This window comes from Cuculus canorus, chromosome 28, assembly GCF_017976375.1.
Source record: "Cuculus canorus isolate bCucCan1 chromosome 28, bCucCan1.pri, whole genome shotgun sequence".
Taxonomy (NCBI): Eukaryota; Metazoa; Chordata; class Aves; order Cuculiformes; family Cuculidae; genus Cuculus; species Cuculus canorus.
The window spans coordinates 907,376-923,994 of record NC_071428.1 but is presented as its reverse complement, the minus strand read 5'-3'; the positions used below and the strand labels follow the sequence as shown (position 1 = coordinate 923,994).

General features: G+C 56.0%; 1 protein-coding gene across 4 annotated transcripts in view; it reads left to right on the top strand.

Moving 5' to 3' along the window:
- The first annotated feature begins 865 nt into the window (after positions 1–865).
- Positions 866–16,619, top strand: part of PIAS3 (protein inhibitor of activated STAT 3) — a 21,549-nt gene continuing 5,795 nt past the window's right edge. Inside the window, exons 1-11 of one of the 4 annotated variants that reach the window (XM_054050877.1) lie at positions 878–977; positions 2,609–2,666; positions 4,743–5,202; positions 10,123–10,207; positions 10,929–10,979; positions 11,756–11,846; positions 13,211–13,345; positions 13,523–13,628; positions 14,967–15,040; positions 15,547–15,707; positions 16,139–16,275. In XM_054050877.1, coding sequence (XP_053906852.1) covers positions 2,652–2,666; positions 4,743–5,202; positions 10,123–10,207; positions 10,929–10,979; positions 11,756–11,846; positions 13,211–13,345; positions 13,523–13,628; positions 14,967–15,040; positions 15,547–15,707; positions 16,139–16,275 — 1,315 coding nt within the window. In that variant the 5' untranslated portion in view covers positions 878–977; positions 2,609–2,651. Of the gene's footprint in view, positions 978–2,439; positions 4,196–4,742; positions 5,203–10,122; positions 10,208–10,928; positions 10,980–11,755; positions 11,847–13,210; positions 13,346–13,522; positions 13,629–14,966; positions 15,041–15,546; positions 15,708–16,138; positions 16,276–16,619 lie in introns of those variants that run through there. The other 3 variants (XM_054050878.1, XM_054050876.1, XM_054050875.1) reach the window with 3 other exon arrangements.

Sequence of the window (16,619 nt, the reverse complement as noted above, 5' to 3'; positions counted from 1 at the left end):
ACACTGCCCTACGCTGCCCCATAGATCCCAGCCCCACACTGCCCTAGGCTGCCCCATAGAGCCCAGCCCCACACTGCCCTACACTGCCCCATAGATCCCAGCCCCACACTGCCCTAGGCTGCCCCATAGAGCCCAGCCCCACACTGCCCTATGCTGCCCCACAGATCCCAGCCCCACACTGCCCTATGCTGCCCCATAGATCCCAGCCCCACACTGCCCTATGCTGCCCCACAGATCCCAGCCCCACACTGCCCTATGCTGCCCCATAGATCCCAGCCCCACACTGCCCTATGCTGCCCCACAGATCCCAGCCCCACACTGCCCTATGCTGCCCCATAGATCCCAGCCCCACACTGCCCTATGCTGCCCCACAGATCCCAGCCTCACACTGCCCTACGCTGCCCCATAGATCCCAGCCCCACAGAGCAGCACACTGCCCCATAGAGCCCAGTCCCACATAGCCCCACACTGCCCCATAGAGCTCAGCCCCGCTTAACTCCACGCTGCCCTACACAGCCTCAGCCCCACATTGCCCCATAGAGCACCAGTTTCCCCCCGTCCCACCCCACCGATCGCCGCCCCATAGCGGCCCCGACCCCCGCCCGGCGCAGCCCCCGCCTACTCCTCATGGGGGCGGGGCCAACGACACTGGGCGTGGCCAGGACTAATGGGCGGGGCCAGGGCCATGGGCCTTGTCACTTGTAGTGGGCGTGGCCAATGGTAGTGGGCGTGGCGATCGGCAGTGGGCGGGGCTGCGTGTGATGACCAACAGCAGTAGGCGGGGCTAGCTACAACGGGCGGGGCTAACGCCAATGGGTGGAGTCACTCGCGGTGGGCGGGGCTGACAGCGGTGGGCGGGGCTAACAGTGGCAGACGGAGCCACTTGCAGTGGGCGGGGCCGACAGCGGTGGGCGGAGCTTCGGGCTCGGCGCTGCGCGCGGCCATGTCCCAAGATGGCGGAGGTGGCGGAGCTGAAGGTGGGGCGGGTTGGGGGGGGAGGGAGCTGTGGGGCTGAGGAGCTGCCTGTGGGGCCGAGGTGGGCTCTGTGGGGCTGGGAGAGGGGTTTCTGTGGGACTGAGGGAGGGCCTTCTGTGGGGCTGAGGGAGTGGGTCTCTGTGGGGCTGAGGGGGCGTCTCAGTGGGGCTGGGGACTGACTGTGGGGCTGAGGGGGCGCTCTCTGTAGGGCTGAGGAGGGGGTCTCTGTGGAGCTGAGATGGGCTTTGTGGGTCTGGGGGCTCTCTTTGGGGATGAGGGAAGGTCTGTGGGGCTGAGGGTGGGGTCTCTGTGGGGCTGAGGAAGGGGTCTGTGGGGCTGAGAGAGGAGGTCTCTGTGGGGCTGAGGGAGGGGGTCTCTGTGGGGCTGAGGGAGGGGGTCTCTGTGGGGCTGAGGGAGGGGTCTCTGTGGGGCTGAGGGAGGGGTCTCTGTGGGGCTGAGGAAGGGGTCTGTGGGGCTGAGAGAGGAGGTCTCTGTGGGGCTGAGGGAGGGGGTCTCTGTGGGGCTGAGGGAGGGGTCTCTGTGGGGCTGAGGGAGGGGGTCTTTGGGGCTGAGAGAGGGGGTCTCTCTGGGGCTGAGTGGTGGCTGTGAGGCTGAGGGCTCTGTGGAGGTCTCTGTGGGACTGGGGGCTGCATGTGGGGCTGAAGGGGACTCTGTGGGGCTGAGGGGGAGCCTGTGGGGCTAACACTGGGCAGTGGCGACTGCGGAGGCAGGAGTCGGCTGTGGGCAGGGGTGGGAGCTGCAGGGTGGCAAAGCGAGGGGTTAGGGCTGTCCTGGCTGTGGGGCAGGGGTGGGAGGTGTGGGGTGTAGGAGCTGTGGGGTGGAAGAGTGAGGGGTTAGGGCTGTCCTGGCTGTGGGGCAGGGGTGGGAGGGAGCTGTGGGGCAGGGGGAGGAAGGTGTGGGGTGTAGAAGCTGTGGGGTGTCAGAGTGAGGGGTTGGGGCTGTCCTGGCTGTGGGGCAGGGGGAGGGATGTGTGGGGCAGAAGGAGGGAGGTGTGAGGTGTAGGAGCTGTGGGGTGTCAGAGTGAGGGGTTGGGGCAGGGGTGGGAGGGAGCTGTGGGGTGCCAGAGTGAGGGGTTGGGGCTGTCCTAGCTGTGGAGCAGGGGTGGGAGGTGTGGGGTGTAGAAGCTGTGGGGTGTCAGAGTGAGGGGTTGGGGCTGTCCTGGCTGTGGGGCAGGGGTGGGAGGGAGCTGTGGGTTGGCAGAGCGAGGGGTTAGAGCTGTCCTGGCTGTGGGGCAGGGAGCTATGGGGCAGGGAGCTACGGGGATCCTGGGGTTCTCAGCTCCAGGGCAGAGCCGGGAGCCCAAAGCTGAGAGGATGGTGGGAAGGGCGCTGGGCTCCCGATGCCCCCAAGCAGCGGGTGAAGCCGATGGCTCCCACCAGCCTGGGGGGTTGAGGGGGGCTCTCTGCGAGAGGAGGGGGCTACGAGACCTTTGGGGGGGGAGAACCTGCCGGGAGGGCGAGCGGAGCAGCTCGGAGCCTGGCGGGACGCCGGGAAGGATTTGGGGCGTAGGCTGGGGCGCGAGCAGAGAGCTCCTTGTACCATGGAAACGCTGCAGCGGTGCTCGCGGCGGGATGGCCTTCACCTCCCTCCACTCTCTTTCTCGTTTCTTTAGGAGTCAGAGTGTGTCACCACCTTTGCCCAGCAGACTCTGGAATATGAAATTGCCCCTGGTAACGAATTCCAAAGCGGATTCTTTCTTCTCCTTCTTGGCGGTTTAATATCCTCCCCCCCCCTCCCCGAGGCTGGACCGTAGAATTCCTACCCCTTCCCTATGCCGGGAACCGGCACGGTTTGGGGACAGCAAAAAACAACGAGAACATAATTACTCGGAATAATTATCCCTAATTTTTCCCTGGCCAAATTCTGATCCAGCTTTACGGCCTGATTCCTTTCCTTCCCCTAAAGCTTGAGCCTGACTGCAGTGCTATCGGGTTAACAATACCCACGGAGAAATTGGATCCGATAATTGCAATTAAGACTCGGGATGGAGCAGAAGCTCTGGCAGCCACGGCCGGAATCCTGCGATTTGGGAACGTTGCTTAGCACACAGTAAAGCCAAACGCGACCCGGGGCAAAGCCTCGGTAGCATTTCCCGCTCCCTCTGCGGTTGGATCCCTGCAGAGGAACCGTGGCTTAAGTCCACCCGAGCCTTAGCATCAGATTTACGCCTCTGGGATTTGGCCCTCCGGATGCCCGCCCGGAGCTTGGCACGCTGCGAGGCCGCTTTGGCTCATCCCCTGCATCCCCGCTCCCTTTCTCTCTTCGTCTCCCCTTGCTGGTCTCCGCGCCAGGAGTTAGTTTGAGCTTTTCTCCATCTGTGCCTCATTGTAAAAGCAAGAGAAGCCAGTGGGAACCGAAAGGATTTCTCCTTATAAAGCCCGTTCTTGGCTAAAGCTCCTTTCCCGGATTGAAAACACGGAGCCGTGGCTCCCCGGGAAGGAAGAAAGTTTGCGGACGTGCCCTGTCTGACAGCGGCACAACCGGCCTGGAGTCCAGCGGATCCAGCTGCTTCCCAAGCCTCAGGTGCCCTGTGGGAGCTTCCAATTGCCGTCTCTTCTGGCAATAAAAAGAGGTTTTCCTGCTGCTTGGATCCTCCGAGGAGGAATATCGGGGAGGCTCCGGGGTAGGAGGAGTCCACAGCTGCTGCAGCGGTGGTGACACAGCCCTGCGAGCTCAGGGATGCGAGTGGGTTTCCTTGCGCATCTCCTGCTGGTCAGCCATGCTACACCGATCTCCTGCGGGTTGGGAGGAGGATTTGAGGGAATAGTGGATGTGGGAAGAGGCCGGTTCCTTTCTCAGCGTTGTCACAAAGGGAAAGGGATGGAATTTGATAACGGTGCATCCCTAATGTGTCTTTTCCGGGAGGTGTTTAAAACAGGCACTGTCAAACCTGAGGTTTCCTGCTCCGGACAAATTCTCCAGGCTCCAAAAAAAAGGGGATGGGAACTAAAGTTAATCATTCTTCTCTGGAATGAATCACCCGGCAAAGTTAACAGGCAAATCCCATGTGGTCTGATGAGCCTTTTTTCTCCCTGGAGCCTTGATCCAGCGCTGCCTGTTCCGCATCGGAGAGCGCACAGCGCTTTGGTACCGAAGGAGCCGACTTTGATACCTTCACCAAACGCTTCCTTTTGATTTTTCCCTCCGGGAAGCGTGGAACGTCTGTCACGTTCTCCTCCTGAGCTGCTGTGCCATGCGGGTAACGCGATCCTCGTACAGCGAATTAAATTGCCTTAAAGCCTCTTAGCGCACAGACCAGACTCAATTAACTCGCTAACGAACCTGACCTGTCGATGGGGGGGAAGGCGCTGCTTAATTCTCTAGTTACGCGTGACCCCAGACGACTTGGTCTGCGGGATGTGAAGTTGTTCCCGCTGGCTGGTGCAACTCGAGGCTCTTTCCTCTCATCCCACCTCTTGTTCCTTGGGAGCAGAGCCCAACCCGGGAGCTCCGATCTCCTCCTGGGAGCTGCGCAAAGCGATGAGGCCTCCCCTCAGCGTCCTCTTCTCCAGACTAAACACCCCCAAATCCCTCACTGCTCCCACAATCCCTATTTTCCAGCTCCTTCCCAGCTTCTCAGTCCCCAGTTTATCCCAGTGACCAACTGGTGACAGTGACAGGGACTTTCACACTTGACAGTGCCTCTTTTAAGGCCTTCCCCATCTTCCTTGGCCGCCCTGTGCCTTGCTTTGCCTCGTGCCTGCTCACGCAGCGATCGTAACGGTGGTTGTTTTCTTTCCTCGCAGCACATGGTGATGAGCTTTAGGGTGTCGGAATTGCAAGTTCTCTTGGGCTTTGCCGGAAGGAACAAGAGTGGCCGGAAGCACGAGCTCCTCACCAGGGCCTTGCAGCTGCTGAAATCCGGCTGCAGCCCGGCCGTCCAGATGAAAATTAAGGAATTATACCGGCGCAGGTTCCCGAGAAAGATCTTAACTCCTTCGGACTTATCCATGCTCCACATCCAGGCCGGGCAGCTGCCTTCGGCCACCGCCCTGACACCAGGCACCGTGTGTCACCTGCCCTACGACCACAGCTCCGGTGCTGCCGCTGTGCCGGCTGCTTTGCTGCCTCCGGCGCCGGGACCCAAGCACGAGGCGGATGTTGCGCACCTCTCCCCACCCATTCACCCCGTCCATCCGGATGTCAAGATGAAGAGGTTGCCCTTCTACGACGTTTACGATGAGCTGATAAAACCCACCACGTTAGGTAGGTCCAAAACTTCTCGCTGCTCTCGTTCTGCTGAGGTGTCTTCTGTTTCCTCGGATGGAGAAGAAAAATAGTCCTAAAATCTCCGATATATATAATTAATTCAGTGTTTCATGCATTCCGATCCAGCTTGGAGGTGGCAGGCGGGAGAAGAGGTGAGCCGTGTGGAAGCAGCGTCAGGCAGGAAGCAAACAGGAACCTTAAATAGGAGCAGGAACGGGCAAGAGGGAGAAACCACTTGGTTCTCGGTGAGATGTGGCCGCTGAGCAACACCCATCTTTCCCCGTTTGTAAAACAGGGAAAAGAAAACTCTGGGTTTGGCCTAATTCCAGAAAATCTGAACTGCTGGTGGTGAGACAGGGCCCGGAGTCAGCCCAGGAATTGGGGTTGGAAGCGCTGCTGCAGGTGGTGTTTGGGCCCTGGAAGGTTTTGTCTCGCTTTTTAGAGTAAGTCTTAAGTTGTAATTTTAGTTCAGGCTGAGCCCTCTGGCGGGGTCCAACGAGATCCACCCATCAAATGGTTTTCTCTTGGATTTGGGGGTAGTTTTCATCCCTATAAACACTATCTCTGCGTTTGCGGAGATCCCTGTCTGCACTCCGACCAAACCCGCCCGCGGCTCGGCTTTGCTTTCCTTACTGTTTTGCTAAAAATGGCATTTCCTTGGGTTTGGCTTTGTCCCGCCGCTGCCACAGCCGGTGGCTGAGCCTCCTCCCTGAAATAGGACCCTCGCCTTCCAAAATAAGTGGGTTTTTCCCTCTCCCTTGATCAAACTCCAGTATTTATGTGAACTTGAAAGAGTTTTGATGTCATTCCCAGGGGATCGTGGCCTTTTTATTTCTGGCTTCTGGTGGTTTGTGTCTTTCTCCTCCCTTTGGCTGCGTAAACATCCCCTTCCCTTTCTTTTATTTTCATTACATGGGACAATTTTCTTATGAGTGTCCAGATGGGAAGGTTGTGGTGTCAGAAAAATGCTGGGAATAAGCAATAAGGAGGAAGAAATAATGAAAACAGGGATGGAGAGAGGAGTGATGGGGAAAATGGTGACGTGGGGTTCATGACAAAGCCTCCTGGTCCCTCCCTGCTCCGTTTTCTGCAGGTGGGGAAGAGCCAGGCTCTGACTTTCACACTCCCTGTGCTCTACCAGCCCTCTCGCTGCGGTACCGAGAGTCTCAAAGACGTCAGTGTTGCTTGCAGGGTTGGAGGAAGGCCGCCGGCACAGCAAAATGCCGGTTATGAATTCCTTTTCAGGTGGAGATTGGTTTTCAGTTAGATCAGAGCTGCAAGTTGTAGAATCGTTAGGTTGGAAAAGGCCTTTGAGATCATCAGCTCCAACCATCCCTGTCTACTACTAAATCATGTCCTCAAGCACCTCATCTCCTGCATTTTAAACCCCTCCAGGGATGGGGATTCAACCACCTCCCTGGCAGCCGTTCCAGGGCTCGAGAACCCTTTGGGTGAAGGAATTTTTCCTGATGTCATAGAATCATAGAATCACAGAATGGTTTGGGTTGGAAGGGACCTTAAAGATCATCCAGTTCCAACCCCTCTGCCATGGGCAGGGACACCTCCCGCTGGATCAGGGGCTCCAAAGCCCCATCCAACCTGGCCTGGAACCCCTCCAGGGATGGGGCACCACCACTGCTCTGGGCAACCTGGGCCAGGGCCTCCTCACCCTCATGGTGAAGAAATTCCTCCTCATGTCCAGTCTAAACCTGTCCCTCTCCAGTTTATCCCCATTCCCCCTCGTCCCATCCCCACAGCCTTTATGAACAGCCCCTCTCCAGCTTTCCTGGAGCCCCTTCAGGTACTGGAAGGTCACTCTGAGGTCTCCTCGGAGCCTTCTCTTCTCCACAACCCCAACTCTCTCAGCTTGTCCTCGGACGGGAGGTGCTCCAGCCCTCGCAGCATCCTCGGAGCCTCCTCTGGACCCGTTCCAACAGCTCCATCTCCTTCTTCTGTTGAGGATTCCAGAACTGTCCCCACTCCTCCCGCTGAGGTCTCTCCAGAGAGGAGCAGAGGGGCAGAATCCCCTCCCTCCCTGCTGGCCGCGCTTCTCTTGATGCAGCCCAGGACATGGTTGGTTTCTGGGCTGTGAGCGCACGTTGTGGCTCCTGTCGAGCTTCTCCTCGACCAGCACCCCAAGTCCTTCTCCTCGGGGCTGCTCTCCATCCCATCATCCCCATTGTGTACTGAACCCGGGGATTGCCCCAACCCAGGGGTAGGACCTTGCCCTTGGCCTGGTTGACCCTCCTGAGGTTCTGCAGCCCCACTTCTCCAGCCTGTCCAGGTCCCTCTGGATGACATCCCCTCCTTCCGTTGTGACAACTGCCCCACTCAGCTCGGTGTCATCTGCAAACTCGCTGAGGGTGCCCTCGATCTCGCTGTTCATATCATTGATGAAGCTATTGAACAGCACCGGTCCCAGTACAGACCCTGAGGAACACCACTGGTCACAGATCTCTGTCTGGACTTTGAGCCATTGACCACTACTCTTTGAATATGACCATCCAGCCAGTTTCTTATCCACGTACTGTCCACCCCTCAAATCCATATCTCTCGAGTTTAGAGGGAAGGATGTTGTGGGGGACCGTGTCAAAGGCTTTGCAGAAGTCCAGATAAATCACGTCCATCAGTTTTCCTGTGTCCACTGCCGCAGTTACCCCGTCATAGAAAGTCACTAAGTTGGTCAGACAGGACTTGCCCCTGGTGGAGCTGTGCTGGTTGCGTTAATCACCTCCCTCTCCTCCATGTCCTCTAGCAGAGCTTCTAGGAGGATCTGTTCCATGATTTTCCCAGGCACAGAGGTGAGGCTGACAGGTCAGTAGTTCCCAGGATCATCTTTTCTACCCTTTTAAAACATAGGGACATCGTTCCCCTTCTTCCAGTCATGGGGGACTTCTCCTGACTGCCATAACTTTTCAACTATCGTGGGGAGTGGGTTGGCAACCACATCGGCCAATTCCCTCGGGACTCTGGGATGGATCTCATCAGGTCCCGTAGACTTATATATGTTCAGGTTCCTCAGGTGTTCATGAACCTGATCCTCCTCTACTGTGGGAGGGGGTTTACCCCCCTGGTCACTATCTTGTCCTGTGACCCAGGAGAGGTCAGGAGAGCCGTTATTGGTGAAGACTGAGGAAAAAAGTGAAGTACTTCAGCCTTCTCCTCATCTGTTGATGAGGAGATCATCAACAGATCACCATTTCCAACTATCAGTCCAATCTAAACTTCCCCTGAAGCCGTTCCCTCTCGTCCTGTCACCTCTCACTGGGGAGAAGAGACCAACACCCACCTCTCCGCAACCTCCTTTTAGGTAGAGAGCGATAAGGTCTCCCCTCAGCCTCCTCTTCTCCAGACTAAACAGCCCCAGGTCCCTCAGCCGCTCCTCAAATGTGCGAAATTTGGGGTGATTTTACCCCAACTTCATTCAGAGGAGCATCAGGATCTGTGTTTTCCATCCAGGTGCCAAAGGCTCAGACGTAGAAGTCCTAAGATGGTCAAAATTCCCTGAATGTCCCCAGCCGGGTTGGTCCTGAGCTGCCATCCTATCGCCGTCATCTGTCAGGAAACTCGGCGCTCGCATTCCAGGCGTTCCTGAGCTGCGGGAGCCTGGAGAGCAAAACCTCTGATCCCAGGGAGGAATCTGTGCTCAGTGTTGGGGAGGCCGGGAGAAGGGCGTCCCTCCCTGAAGGCAGGTGGCATGAAAGATGGAGCTGACCTTCTCCCCTGTGGATCCATAGGCACCACGGATGGTCAAGCCAGGACCAGCCAGTGTTACCAAACTCCTTGGAATAAAAGAAGGAGCAAAAGGGTGGATTTATACAAACCCATCCTGTTGCGACCACATCCTCAGCTTCGTTTTCTCTCAACCTCTGGGTGCTGGGGGAAGGTCTTAAAGCAGCAATGAATCTGCAAAAAGTCCTCGGCACAGGAAGGACGTGGAGCTGTTGGAGCGAGGCCAGAGGAGGCCACAGAGATGATCCAAGGGCTGGAGAACCTCCTGTATGAGGCCAGGCTGGGAGAGTTGGGGGTGTTCAGCCTGGAGAAGGCTGTGAGGAGACCTTAGAGCACCTTCCAGTGCTGAAAGGGGCTGCAGGAAAGCTGAGGAGGGGCTCTGGATCAGAGAGAGCAGGGAGAGGTTGAGGGGAATGGTTTTGAGCTGCAAGAGGGGAGATTAAGATGAGATCTTAAGGAGAAATGTTTTGCTGTGAGGGTGGGGAGGCCCTGGAACAGGTTGTCCAGAGCAGTGGTGGCTGTCCCATCCCTGGAGGGGTTCAAGGCCAGGTTGGATGGGCCTTGGAGCCCCTGATCCAGTGGGAGGTGATCCAGAGGTGGAACTGGTTGGGCTTTGGGGTCTCTTCCAACCCAAACCATTCCATGATTGTAGAATGGTCAATGATTCCACGATCCCAGAGAGCACCGATGGACGCTTGCTGCTGCTCTAAACCTCTCCTGGCGGGTGCAAAACTGAGGGCGGGAGAGGCCACGTCGCCTCTTTGCAGTTACTTTGGCTCACGCCGTCAGCATTCTTCATTCTGGGATGCCGATACTCTGCAAATATCCCTAAACCAGCCTAGGGTTCCTGCGAGGGAGGCGGGCACAGGCAGGTTTTATCCCGGGAGAAGCTCAGGCACAGAAGGTGGAGGAGATTAGTTCAGAGAGGAAGAAATCCTGGTTTATTTTCCATTTCCAGGCTTCAGTTTTCCTTGTCAATAAAATGATGGAAGCTGAGTGTCCACCTTGAAGGACAGCTCTGAAGCTTGGCTACTTGCCCAAGGACCTGGAGGGCCCCTGCGTGGAACCACAGTTCCTTTTGAGGACAGATTGCCTTCTGCCTTTGTTTCTTGGAAGCCTCGGGGCCCGCAGGGTGTAAGAATGACTTAAATGATGGTTCGCTTTGTCTGAAATTCTCTTTTCCAGCCTCAACCAACAGTCAGCGGTTTGAAGAAGCTCATTTCACCTTCGCCCTAACGCCCCAGCAAGTCCAGCAGATCCTCACCTCCCGGTAAGCAAATCAGCGTCGCTCTGGGAGTCGTGGAAATGATTCCCTTCCAGGTGGCTTCTCTGCCACAGAGTCCCTTCCCTGCGGTTTCCCTTCCGTGTGGCTGCGTGTTCAGAACAGAGAGTGGAGACAGGAGGAAAAATGCGGGTGAATACGCCTGGCAAAGGCGGAGGTTGGGGATAGTCGGGATAGGAGGACAGGCTGGATCGTAGACAAGGGCTCCAAGGCGGTACGGGAGAGTAAAACGCCAAGTTGGGTGTAAGAAAGGGAGCTCCTTGGTGTTGGCGGTGCTGAGCTGCTTCTTGAGGGCCTGGCTCAGAGCCTGCAGAGCGGGATTATTGTATGGAAGGAAGAAAATATGGTTAACTGGGATAAAACCAGTTCATCCTGGAATTTACGACCGCCCTCCACCTGTGCCAAATGCAATTGTGTGCTTGGGCCAATCTGTAGCTGGCATTATATTCCTAAATATCGGCAGCTGCAGGAATCCTGGAGGTCGATTTTCTCCTTTTCCTACCTGTTTGATGGGTTTTGGCTTTACATCCTTGTTTTGGCAATTCCTGGCCGGTTCAGCCAGGTATTCCGTAGTTTTGGAACTCAGCTGCGCTGCTGTTATTCCTAATAGAGCTCACGGGTGTCAGTAGCAACAAAAACTGATGCGGCTGTAGCTGTGATGCTCTGTTTAGTGCTGCTTAGAGCCTTAATCCCTTCTTTTCCATCGCAGAGATGTCCTGCCAGGTGCCAAATGCGATTACACCATCCAGGTGCAATTAAGGTAAGAGGATGTCTTGGATGAACGCAGCGAGTCCTGTGCCCTAAAGTGGGCTCCGTTTCGGTGAATCGCGCGTTTAGCGCTTGGTTTCGTTTGGAATTGCAGGTCAGGGTGCTCACAGGAAGCTGGAAATGTTCGGGGCTGTGTTCTGAACCCTGGTTTTCTGGGTGGGAGCGAGGGTTTCCGCAAAGGTTGCTATGTAGGAGCAAGAGTTTTCCCAGGGGGAAGCAGCCTCTGATAAGCCACGTTCTCAACTACGAAACCCAGAGGCTCTCTCTGCATTTCTTTCTGCCTAAGGTCTCATCTCAGTCTCCCCTCTCTTTCAGCTCAAAACCTTTCCCCTCGTCCTGTCCCTGCGCTCCCTGATCCAGAGTCCCTCCTCAGCTTTCCTGGAGCCCCTTTCAGCCCTGGAAGCTGCTCTAAGGTCTCCTGGAGCCTTCTCTTCTCCAGGCTGAACAACCCCAACTCTCCCAGCCTGGCCTCGTACAGGAGGTGCTCTCAGCCCTGGCCCAGGTTGCCCAGAACAGTGGTGGCCCCATCCCTGGAGGGATTCCAGGCCACGTTGGAAGGGCCTCGGAGCCTCTGATCCAGTGGGAGATATCCCTACCCACCATCGGAACTGGATGGGCTTTGAGGTCCCTTCCAGCCCAACCCATTCCATGATTCTGTGATTCTGTCTTTTCCAGCTATTGAGCTTTTTCCCTTTTTAACAGGAAATTTAGCTGCTGTTTGTAGCGAGCGTCACCGCTCACCTGCCCCTTTCTCCCTCCTGCTTGCAGGTTTTGCCTGTGTGAAACCAGCTGTCCCCAGGAAGATTACTTCCCTCCTAATTTATTTGTCAAGGTCAACGGAAAACTCTGTCCCCTGCCTGTGAGTAAATCTCATTTCTCGTGAAGATGCCGTAGGCCGAGGCATCTTATTTTTACACAGCTGCAGCTCCCAGTGAATGCGGCGGGGGGTGGATTTTCCAGAGATTAAAGACTGGGAGAAACGGTGTGGTTGGAGCACAGAACTGATTTCACGTTGCGGGGCTGTGGGTTGGTGGCAAACACTGCTCCGATTCCAGGAGTGTGGTCTGGAAGGAGAAGAATATGCCAACTTTGGGCCTGTATTTTTAACCGAGCAAGATTTCTCTCTTTTTAAGGAGAAACTTGATAATAAAATTACAGAGTAAAGCCCGAGATGGGTGGGACGAGGGCGCTGCCGGAGTTCCCCACCCTGCAGAACGCCCCGGTCAGGGTTGGGGCCTTTGTGCTGGGCACTGTGTAAAAATACCTTCCAAAAGAACACTTGGCTCAGTTTCCAGTCCCAAAGGGATGCGATTCGCTGTCACGGTGAGGAAAGGTATCAGAATTTGACATCTTAGGCCAGTTCCACATCAGTGTCCCACTCTGGCTTCGCTCCCCGCTGGCATTCCTTATGATCCAACGCCCCGAACGGCCTCTTAACGCTCTGTTTGAGCCCTTCCTGTCATGTTTTTAGCAATTTACGTGTTTTGCCACCCATTTTCTGTCTGGTTTTGGCAGAGACTCTTTGTAACCTGTGTTAAAATAATAACTCATTAGAGAGAGGCCGTTCCTGGAAAGGAAAAGCGCAGGGGGAGATGTGACGTGGCTGGAGGGTCGTGGCACCTTCTGCTCCCGGGTGAGGTTTCGAGTCCTGGGCAGCTGAGGAACCGTTCCTGCGCGGCCCAACAACGCGACGGGAACGCTTCTCCTGTTTCACTTCGGGCAGATGCTGCCCGGTCCGGCTGAGAGCGATGAAAAACGAGTGGCGTAGGCCCCTGGCGAGCTGCGGAAAAGGCACTCGGGCTGGAGAATAGGATGGCTTTCTAATCGTCTTGGAATGTGGCTGTGATGAGGCAAAGATGAGCTCACTGCGAGCTTTAACAGGAGATGTGATGTTTTTGCCTCCCAGCTGCGTTGGGACTGGGTAGGGTTTGGGTTTTAACGCCGTTTGTGCACAGCGCATCCCGGCCTGGCAGCTCTGTGTTTGGGGAGAGGGATTCCAGGGTGCTTAACAGCGTGAGGATATTAGAGGGACCCTTTATTCTCCGTTTCTTGGCACGGAGAAATAACAAAGTGCTGCTTTGAGACTGTAGACTCTCCTACAAGCTCTGGGGTGATGCGAGGTGGCTGGAGGTGCCATGAAGAAATTGGGTTTGTAGAGTCTTGGATGTGTCCTTACACCTCAGAGAGGGTTTATTTTATGGCAGGTGATGTCTTTCTTTGCAGGGTTATCTCCCGCCCACCAAAAACGGTGCCGAGCCGAAACGACCCAGCCGCCCCGTCAACATCACGCCGTTGGCACGGCTCTCGGCAACCGTCCCCAACACGATCGTGGTGAACTGGTCCTCAGAGTTCGGCAGGGTGAGTGAGGCGAAAGCCATTCCCCATTTGCTGCTGTTCGCCAGCCGCCAGTTTTTTGCGGCCTCGGGTCTGCGGGGCAGAATCAAAGTCATTTTTGCAGCAGCATCGAAGCAAGGCAGACCCAGGAGAGCCCTTTCCTTTCTGGTGTTCTGAGCCGTGTCTGCTTCTTCTGCACAGAACTACTCCCTCTCGGTGTACCTGGTGAAACAGCTGACGTCGGTGACGCTGCTGCAGAAGCTCAGAGCCAAAGGCATCCGGAACCCGGACCACTCGCGGGCCCTGAGTAAGTTCTGCTTGGGAAGGTGGGACTTGTGCTTGAGCTGAGCCTGGGGAGGCGGCACGGGTCGGGATTAGCGAGCAAAGGCAGCGCAGGTGGCTCTGTGTGTCCCTTCTTGCAAGCTCCACAGGCTCTGGCGGAGTCCTGTGGATGAGAACTTGACAGGAGGGTGAGGAGGTGATTGAGGGCAGCCCCGAGGAGAAGGACTTGGGGTGCTGGTCGAGGAGAAGCTCGACAGGAGCCGCAACGTGCGCTCACAGCCCAGAAACCAACCGTGTCCTGGGCTGCATCAAGAGAAGCGCGGCCAGCAGGGAGGGAGGGGATTCTGCCCCTCTGCTCCTCTCTGGGGAGACCTCAGTGGGAGGATTGGGGCCAGTTCTGGAATCCTCAACAGAAGAAGGAGATGGAGCTGTTGGAATGGGTCCAGAGGAGGCTCCGAGGATGCTGCGAGGGCTGGAGCACCTCCCGTCCGAGGACAGGCTGAGAGAGTTGGGGTTGTTCAGCCTGGAGAAGAGAAGGCTCCGAGGAGACCTCAGAGTGACCTTCCAGTGCCTGAAGGGGCTCCAGGAAAGCTGCGGAGGGGCTGTTCATAAAGGCTGTGGGGATGTGACGAGGGGGAACGGGGATAAACTGGAGAGGGGCAGGTTTAGACTGGACATGGGGAGGAATTTCTTCACGATGAGGGTGAGGAGGCCCTGGCCCAGGTTGCCCAGAGCAGTGCTGGTGCCCCATCCCTGGAGGGGTTCCAGGCCAGGTTGGATGGGGCTTTGGAGCCCCTGATCCAGCGGGAGGTGTCCCTGCCCATGGCAGAGGGGTTGGAACTGGATGATCTTTAAGGTCCCTTCCAACCCAAACTATTCTATGACTCTGTGATTCAATAATTCTATGACTGTAAGGATGACGGATTTTTTTTTCAGTGATGCCATTCACTAAATCAAACGGTTCCTCAGGCGCTGCCCCTCTGTGATGGTTCCAAAACCTTTGTCTTCTGAGAAACAGCAGGAGTGGCCGCGCTGTGCTCACACTCAATTTGACAGGCTGGAGAGTTGAGGTTGTTCAGTCTGGAGAAGAGAAGGATCCAAGGAGACCTTAGAGCAGCTTCCAGTGCTGGAAGAAGCTCCAGGAGAGCTGCGGAGTGGCTCTGGATCAGGGATTGCAGGGAGAGGACGAGGGGAACGGTTTAGAGCTGGAAGAGGGGAGATTGAGATAAGATCACAGGCGTTACCTGCCTGTAATTTGGGTAATGAGTGTCATGGTGTGAATCATAAACTGTGTCTGTACGTCTTTCTGCACATAAACAAAGGGGAGTGTTGACAGGAGACCTTTTTTCCCCTCTTCTTTCAGTCAAAGAGAAGCTCACAGCCGATCCCGACAGCGAGATAGCCACCACGAGCTTACGCGTGTCCCTCATGTGTCCGGTAGGTCCCTCCATTTTCGTTCCTTTCTCTCAGATTGGCCTTTTGGAGCAGTTTCCTGCTTCGCCGTTGCGTCGGGACGCTTTGGAGCGAGACAGGAAGTGATGCTGAGCTGCAGCTTTGCTTTTGTTGCCAAGGCAGCTTTGATTCTGGAGAAAAGCGGAACCGCTTCCTTCCACGCAATAAAAAATCTGCTGAGGTTGTTTGTCTAAACCGCCTGGCCCCAAAATATCTTCTGTCGCCCCAGTCCCTGTCTTTCGCCGTCGATTTTGGCACATGTTTGAGGTGGAAGTGAGCTTAAAAACAAAACAAAAAGGCAAAAATACCCACCCCTGGAAGCTTGTTTTCTCTGGCAGGTTAATTCCTCATGGACTTCTAGTTCAGCCTCTTGTTTGAGATGCGAGTACGAAGCAGGGGAGAAAGGGAATGAGCAGGAATAACAACTCTGCCTTCGCTTGGGGGTGGTTTGTACAAACCCCGCTCCCCGTTTCTTCTCTCCTGTCGCCCAGCTGGGTAAGATGAGGTTGATCGTGCCCTGCCGAGCCCTCACATGCACCCACCTCCAGTGCTTCGACGCAGCGCTCTATCTGCAGATGAACGAGAAGAAACCCACTTGGACCTGTCCCGTGTGTGACAAGAAGGCGCCGTACGATAACCTGATCATCGACGGGTGAGCGTGGCGGGCTGCTTACACACCCTTTAACCCGGATAATGCTTTGCTTCTCAGGCTTATCCTCTAACGCCGGTGTATGTAGACAAATTACAGCCTCAAATCTGATTTTCCTTCCTTAAACTGCTTTGATTCCGATCTGGAATCTCCCAAAGAACAAGAAGCCTTTGTCCAAGAGTTTGGCTCCCTTCCCGGTAGACTCTGCAGAGGGAACCTGCTTACGGGGCTTTGAACAGAGCCCTCCTGTGTGGGTTGAACCTCTCATCCCAAGGCTAAACCTGCAGGCACAGCTTTCGGAGCTGTAATTCTCCGTTACCCTCTAACCCATCTCCCGAGCACCATCGGGCCCAGTTTCTGCCGTCTGCGTGCAGGTATTTACGCGCCAGCCCTCGCAGCGTTCCCTCGCTCCAGCTGCCTCTCTCCCCTGGCAGGTTGTTCATGGAAATCCTCAACTCCTGTACGGATTGCGATGAGATTCAGTTCATGGAGGACGGCTCCTGGTGCCCCATGAAGCCCAAGAAGGAGAAGCAGGAGGTGTGCCAGGCGTCTGCGTTCAGTGGGATCGAGGGTACGGGAGCTGCGGTCACCAATTCTTTAGGGACAACTGCTTTTGCCGAAGCAACTTTTAGCATTTACAAAGCAACGTTTGGAGCGTTGAACATTCCACCTGGGAGCTCGTGTTTGGGATCACGCTGAGATACCAGGAGCAAAGCAGGCACTTAGCACATAGAATCATACAATAGTTTAGGTTGGAAGGGACCTTAAAGATCATTCAGTTCCAACCCCACTGCCATGGGCAGGGACATCCCACTGGATCAGGGGCTCCGAGGCCCATCCAACCTGGCCTGGAACCTCTCCAGGCTCCCGAGCAGCCACAACTTCCCTGGGCAACCTGGGCCAGGGCCTCCCCAC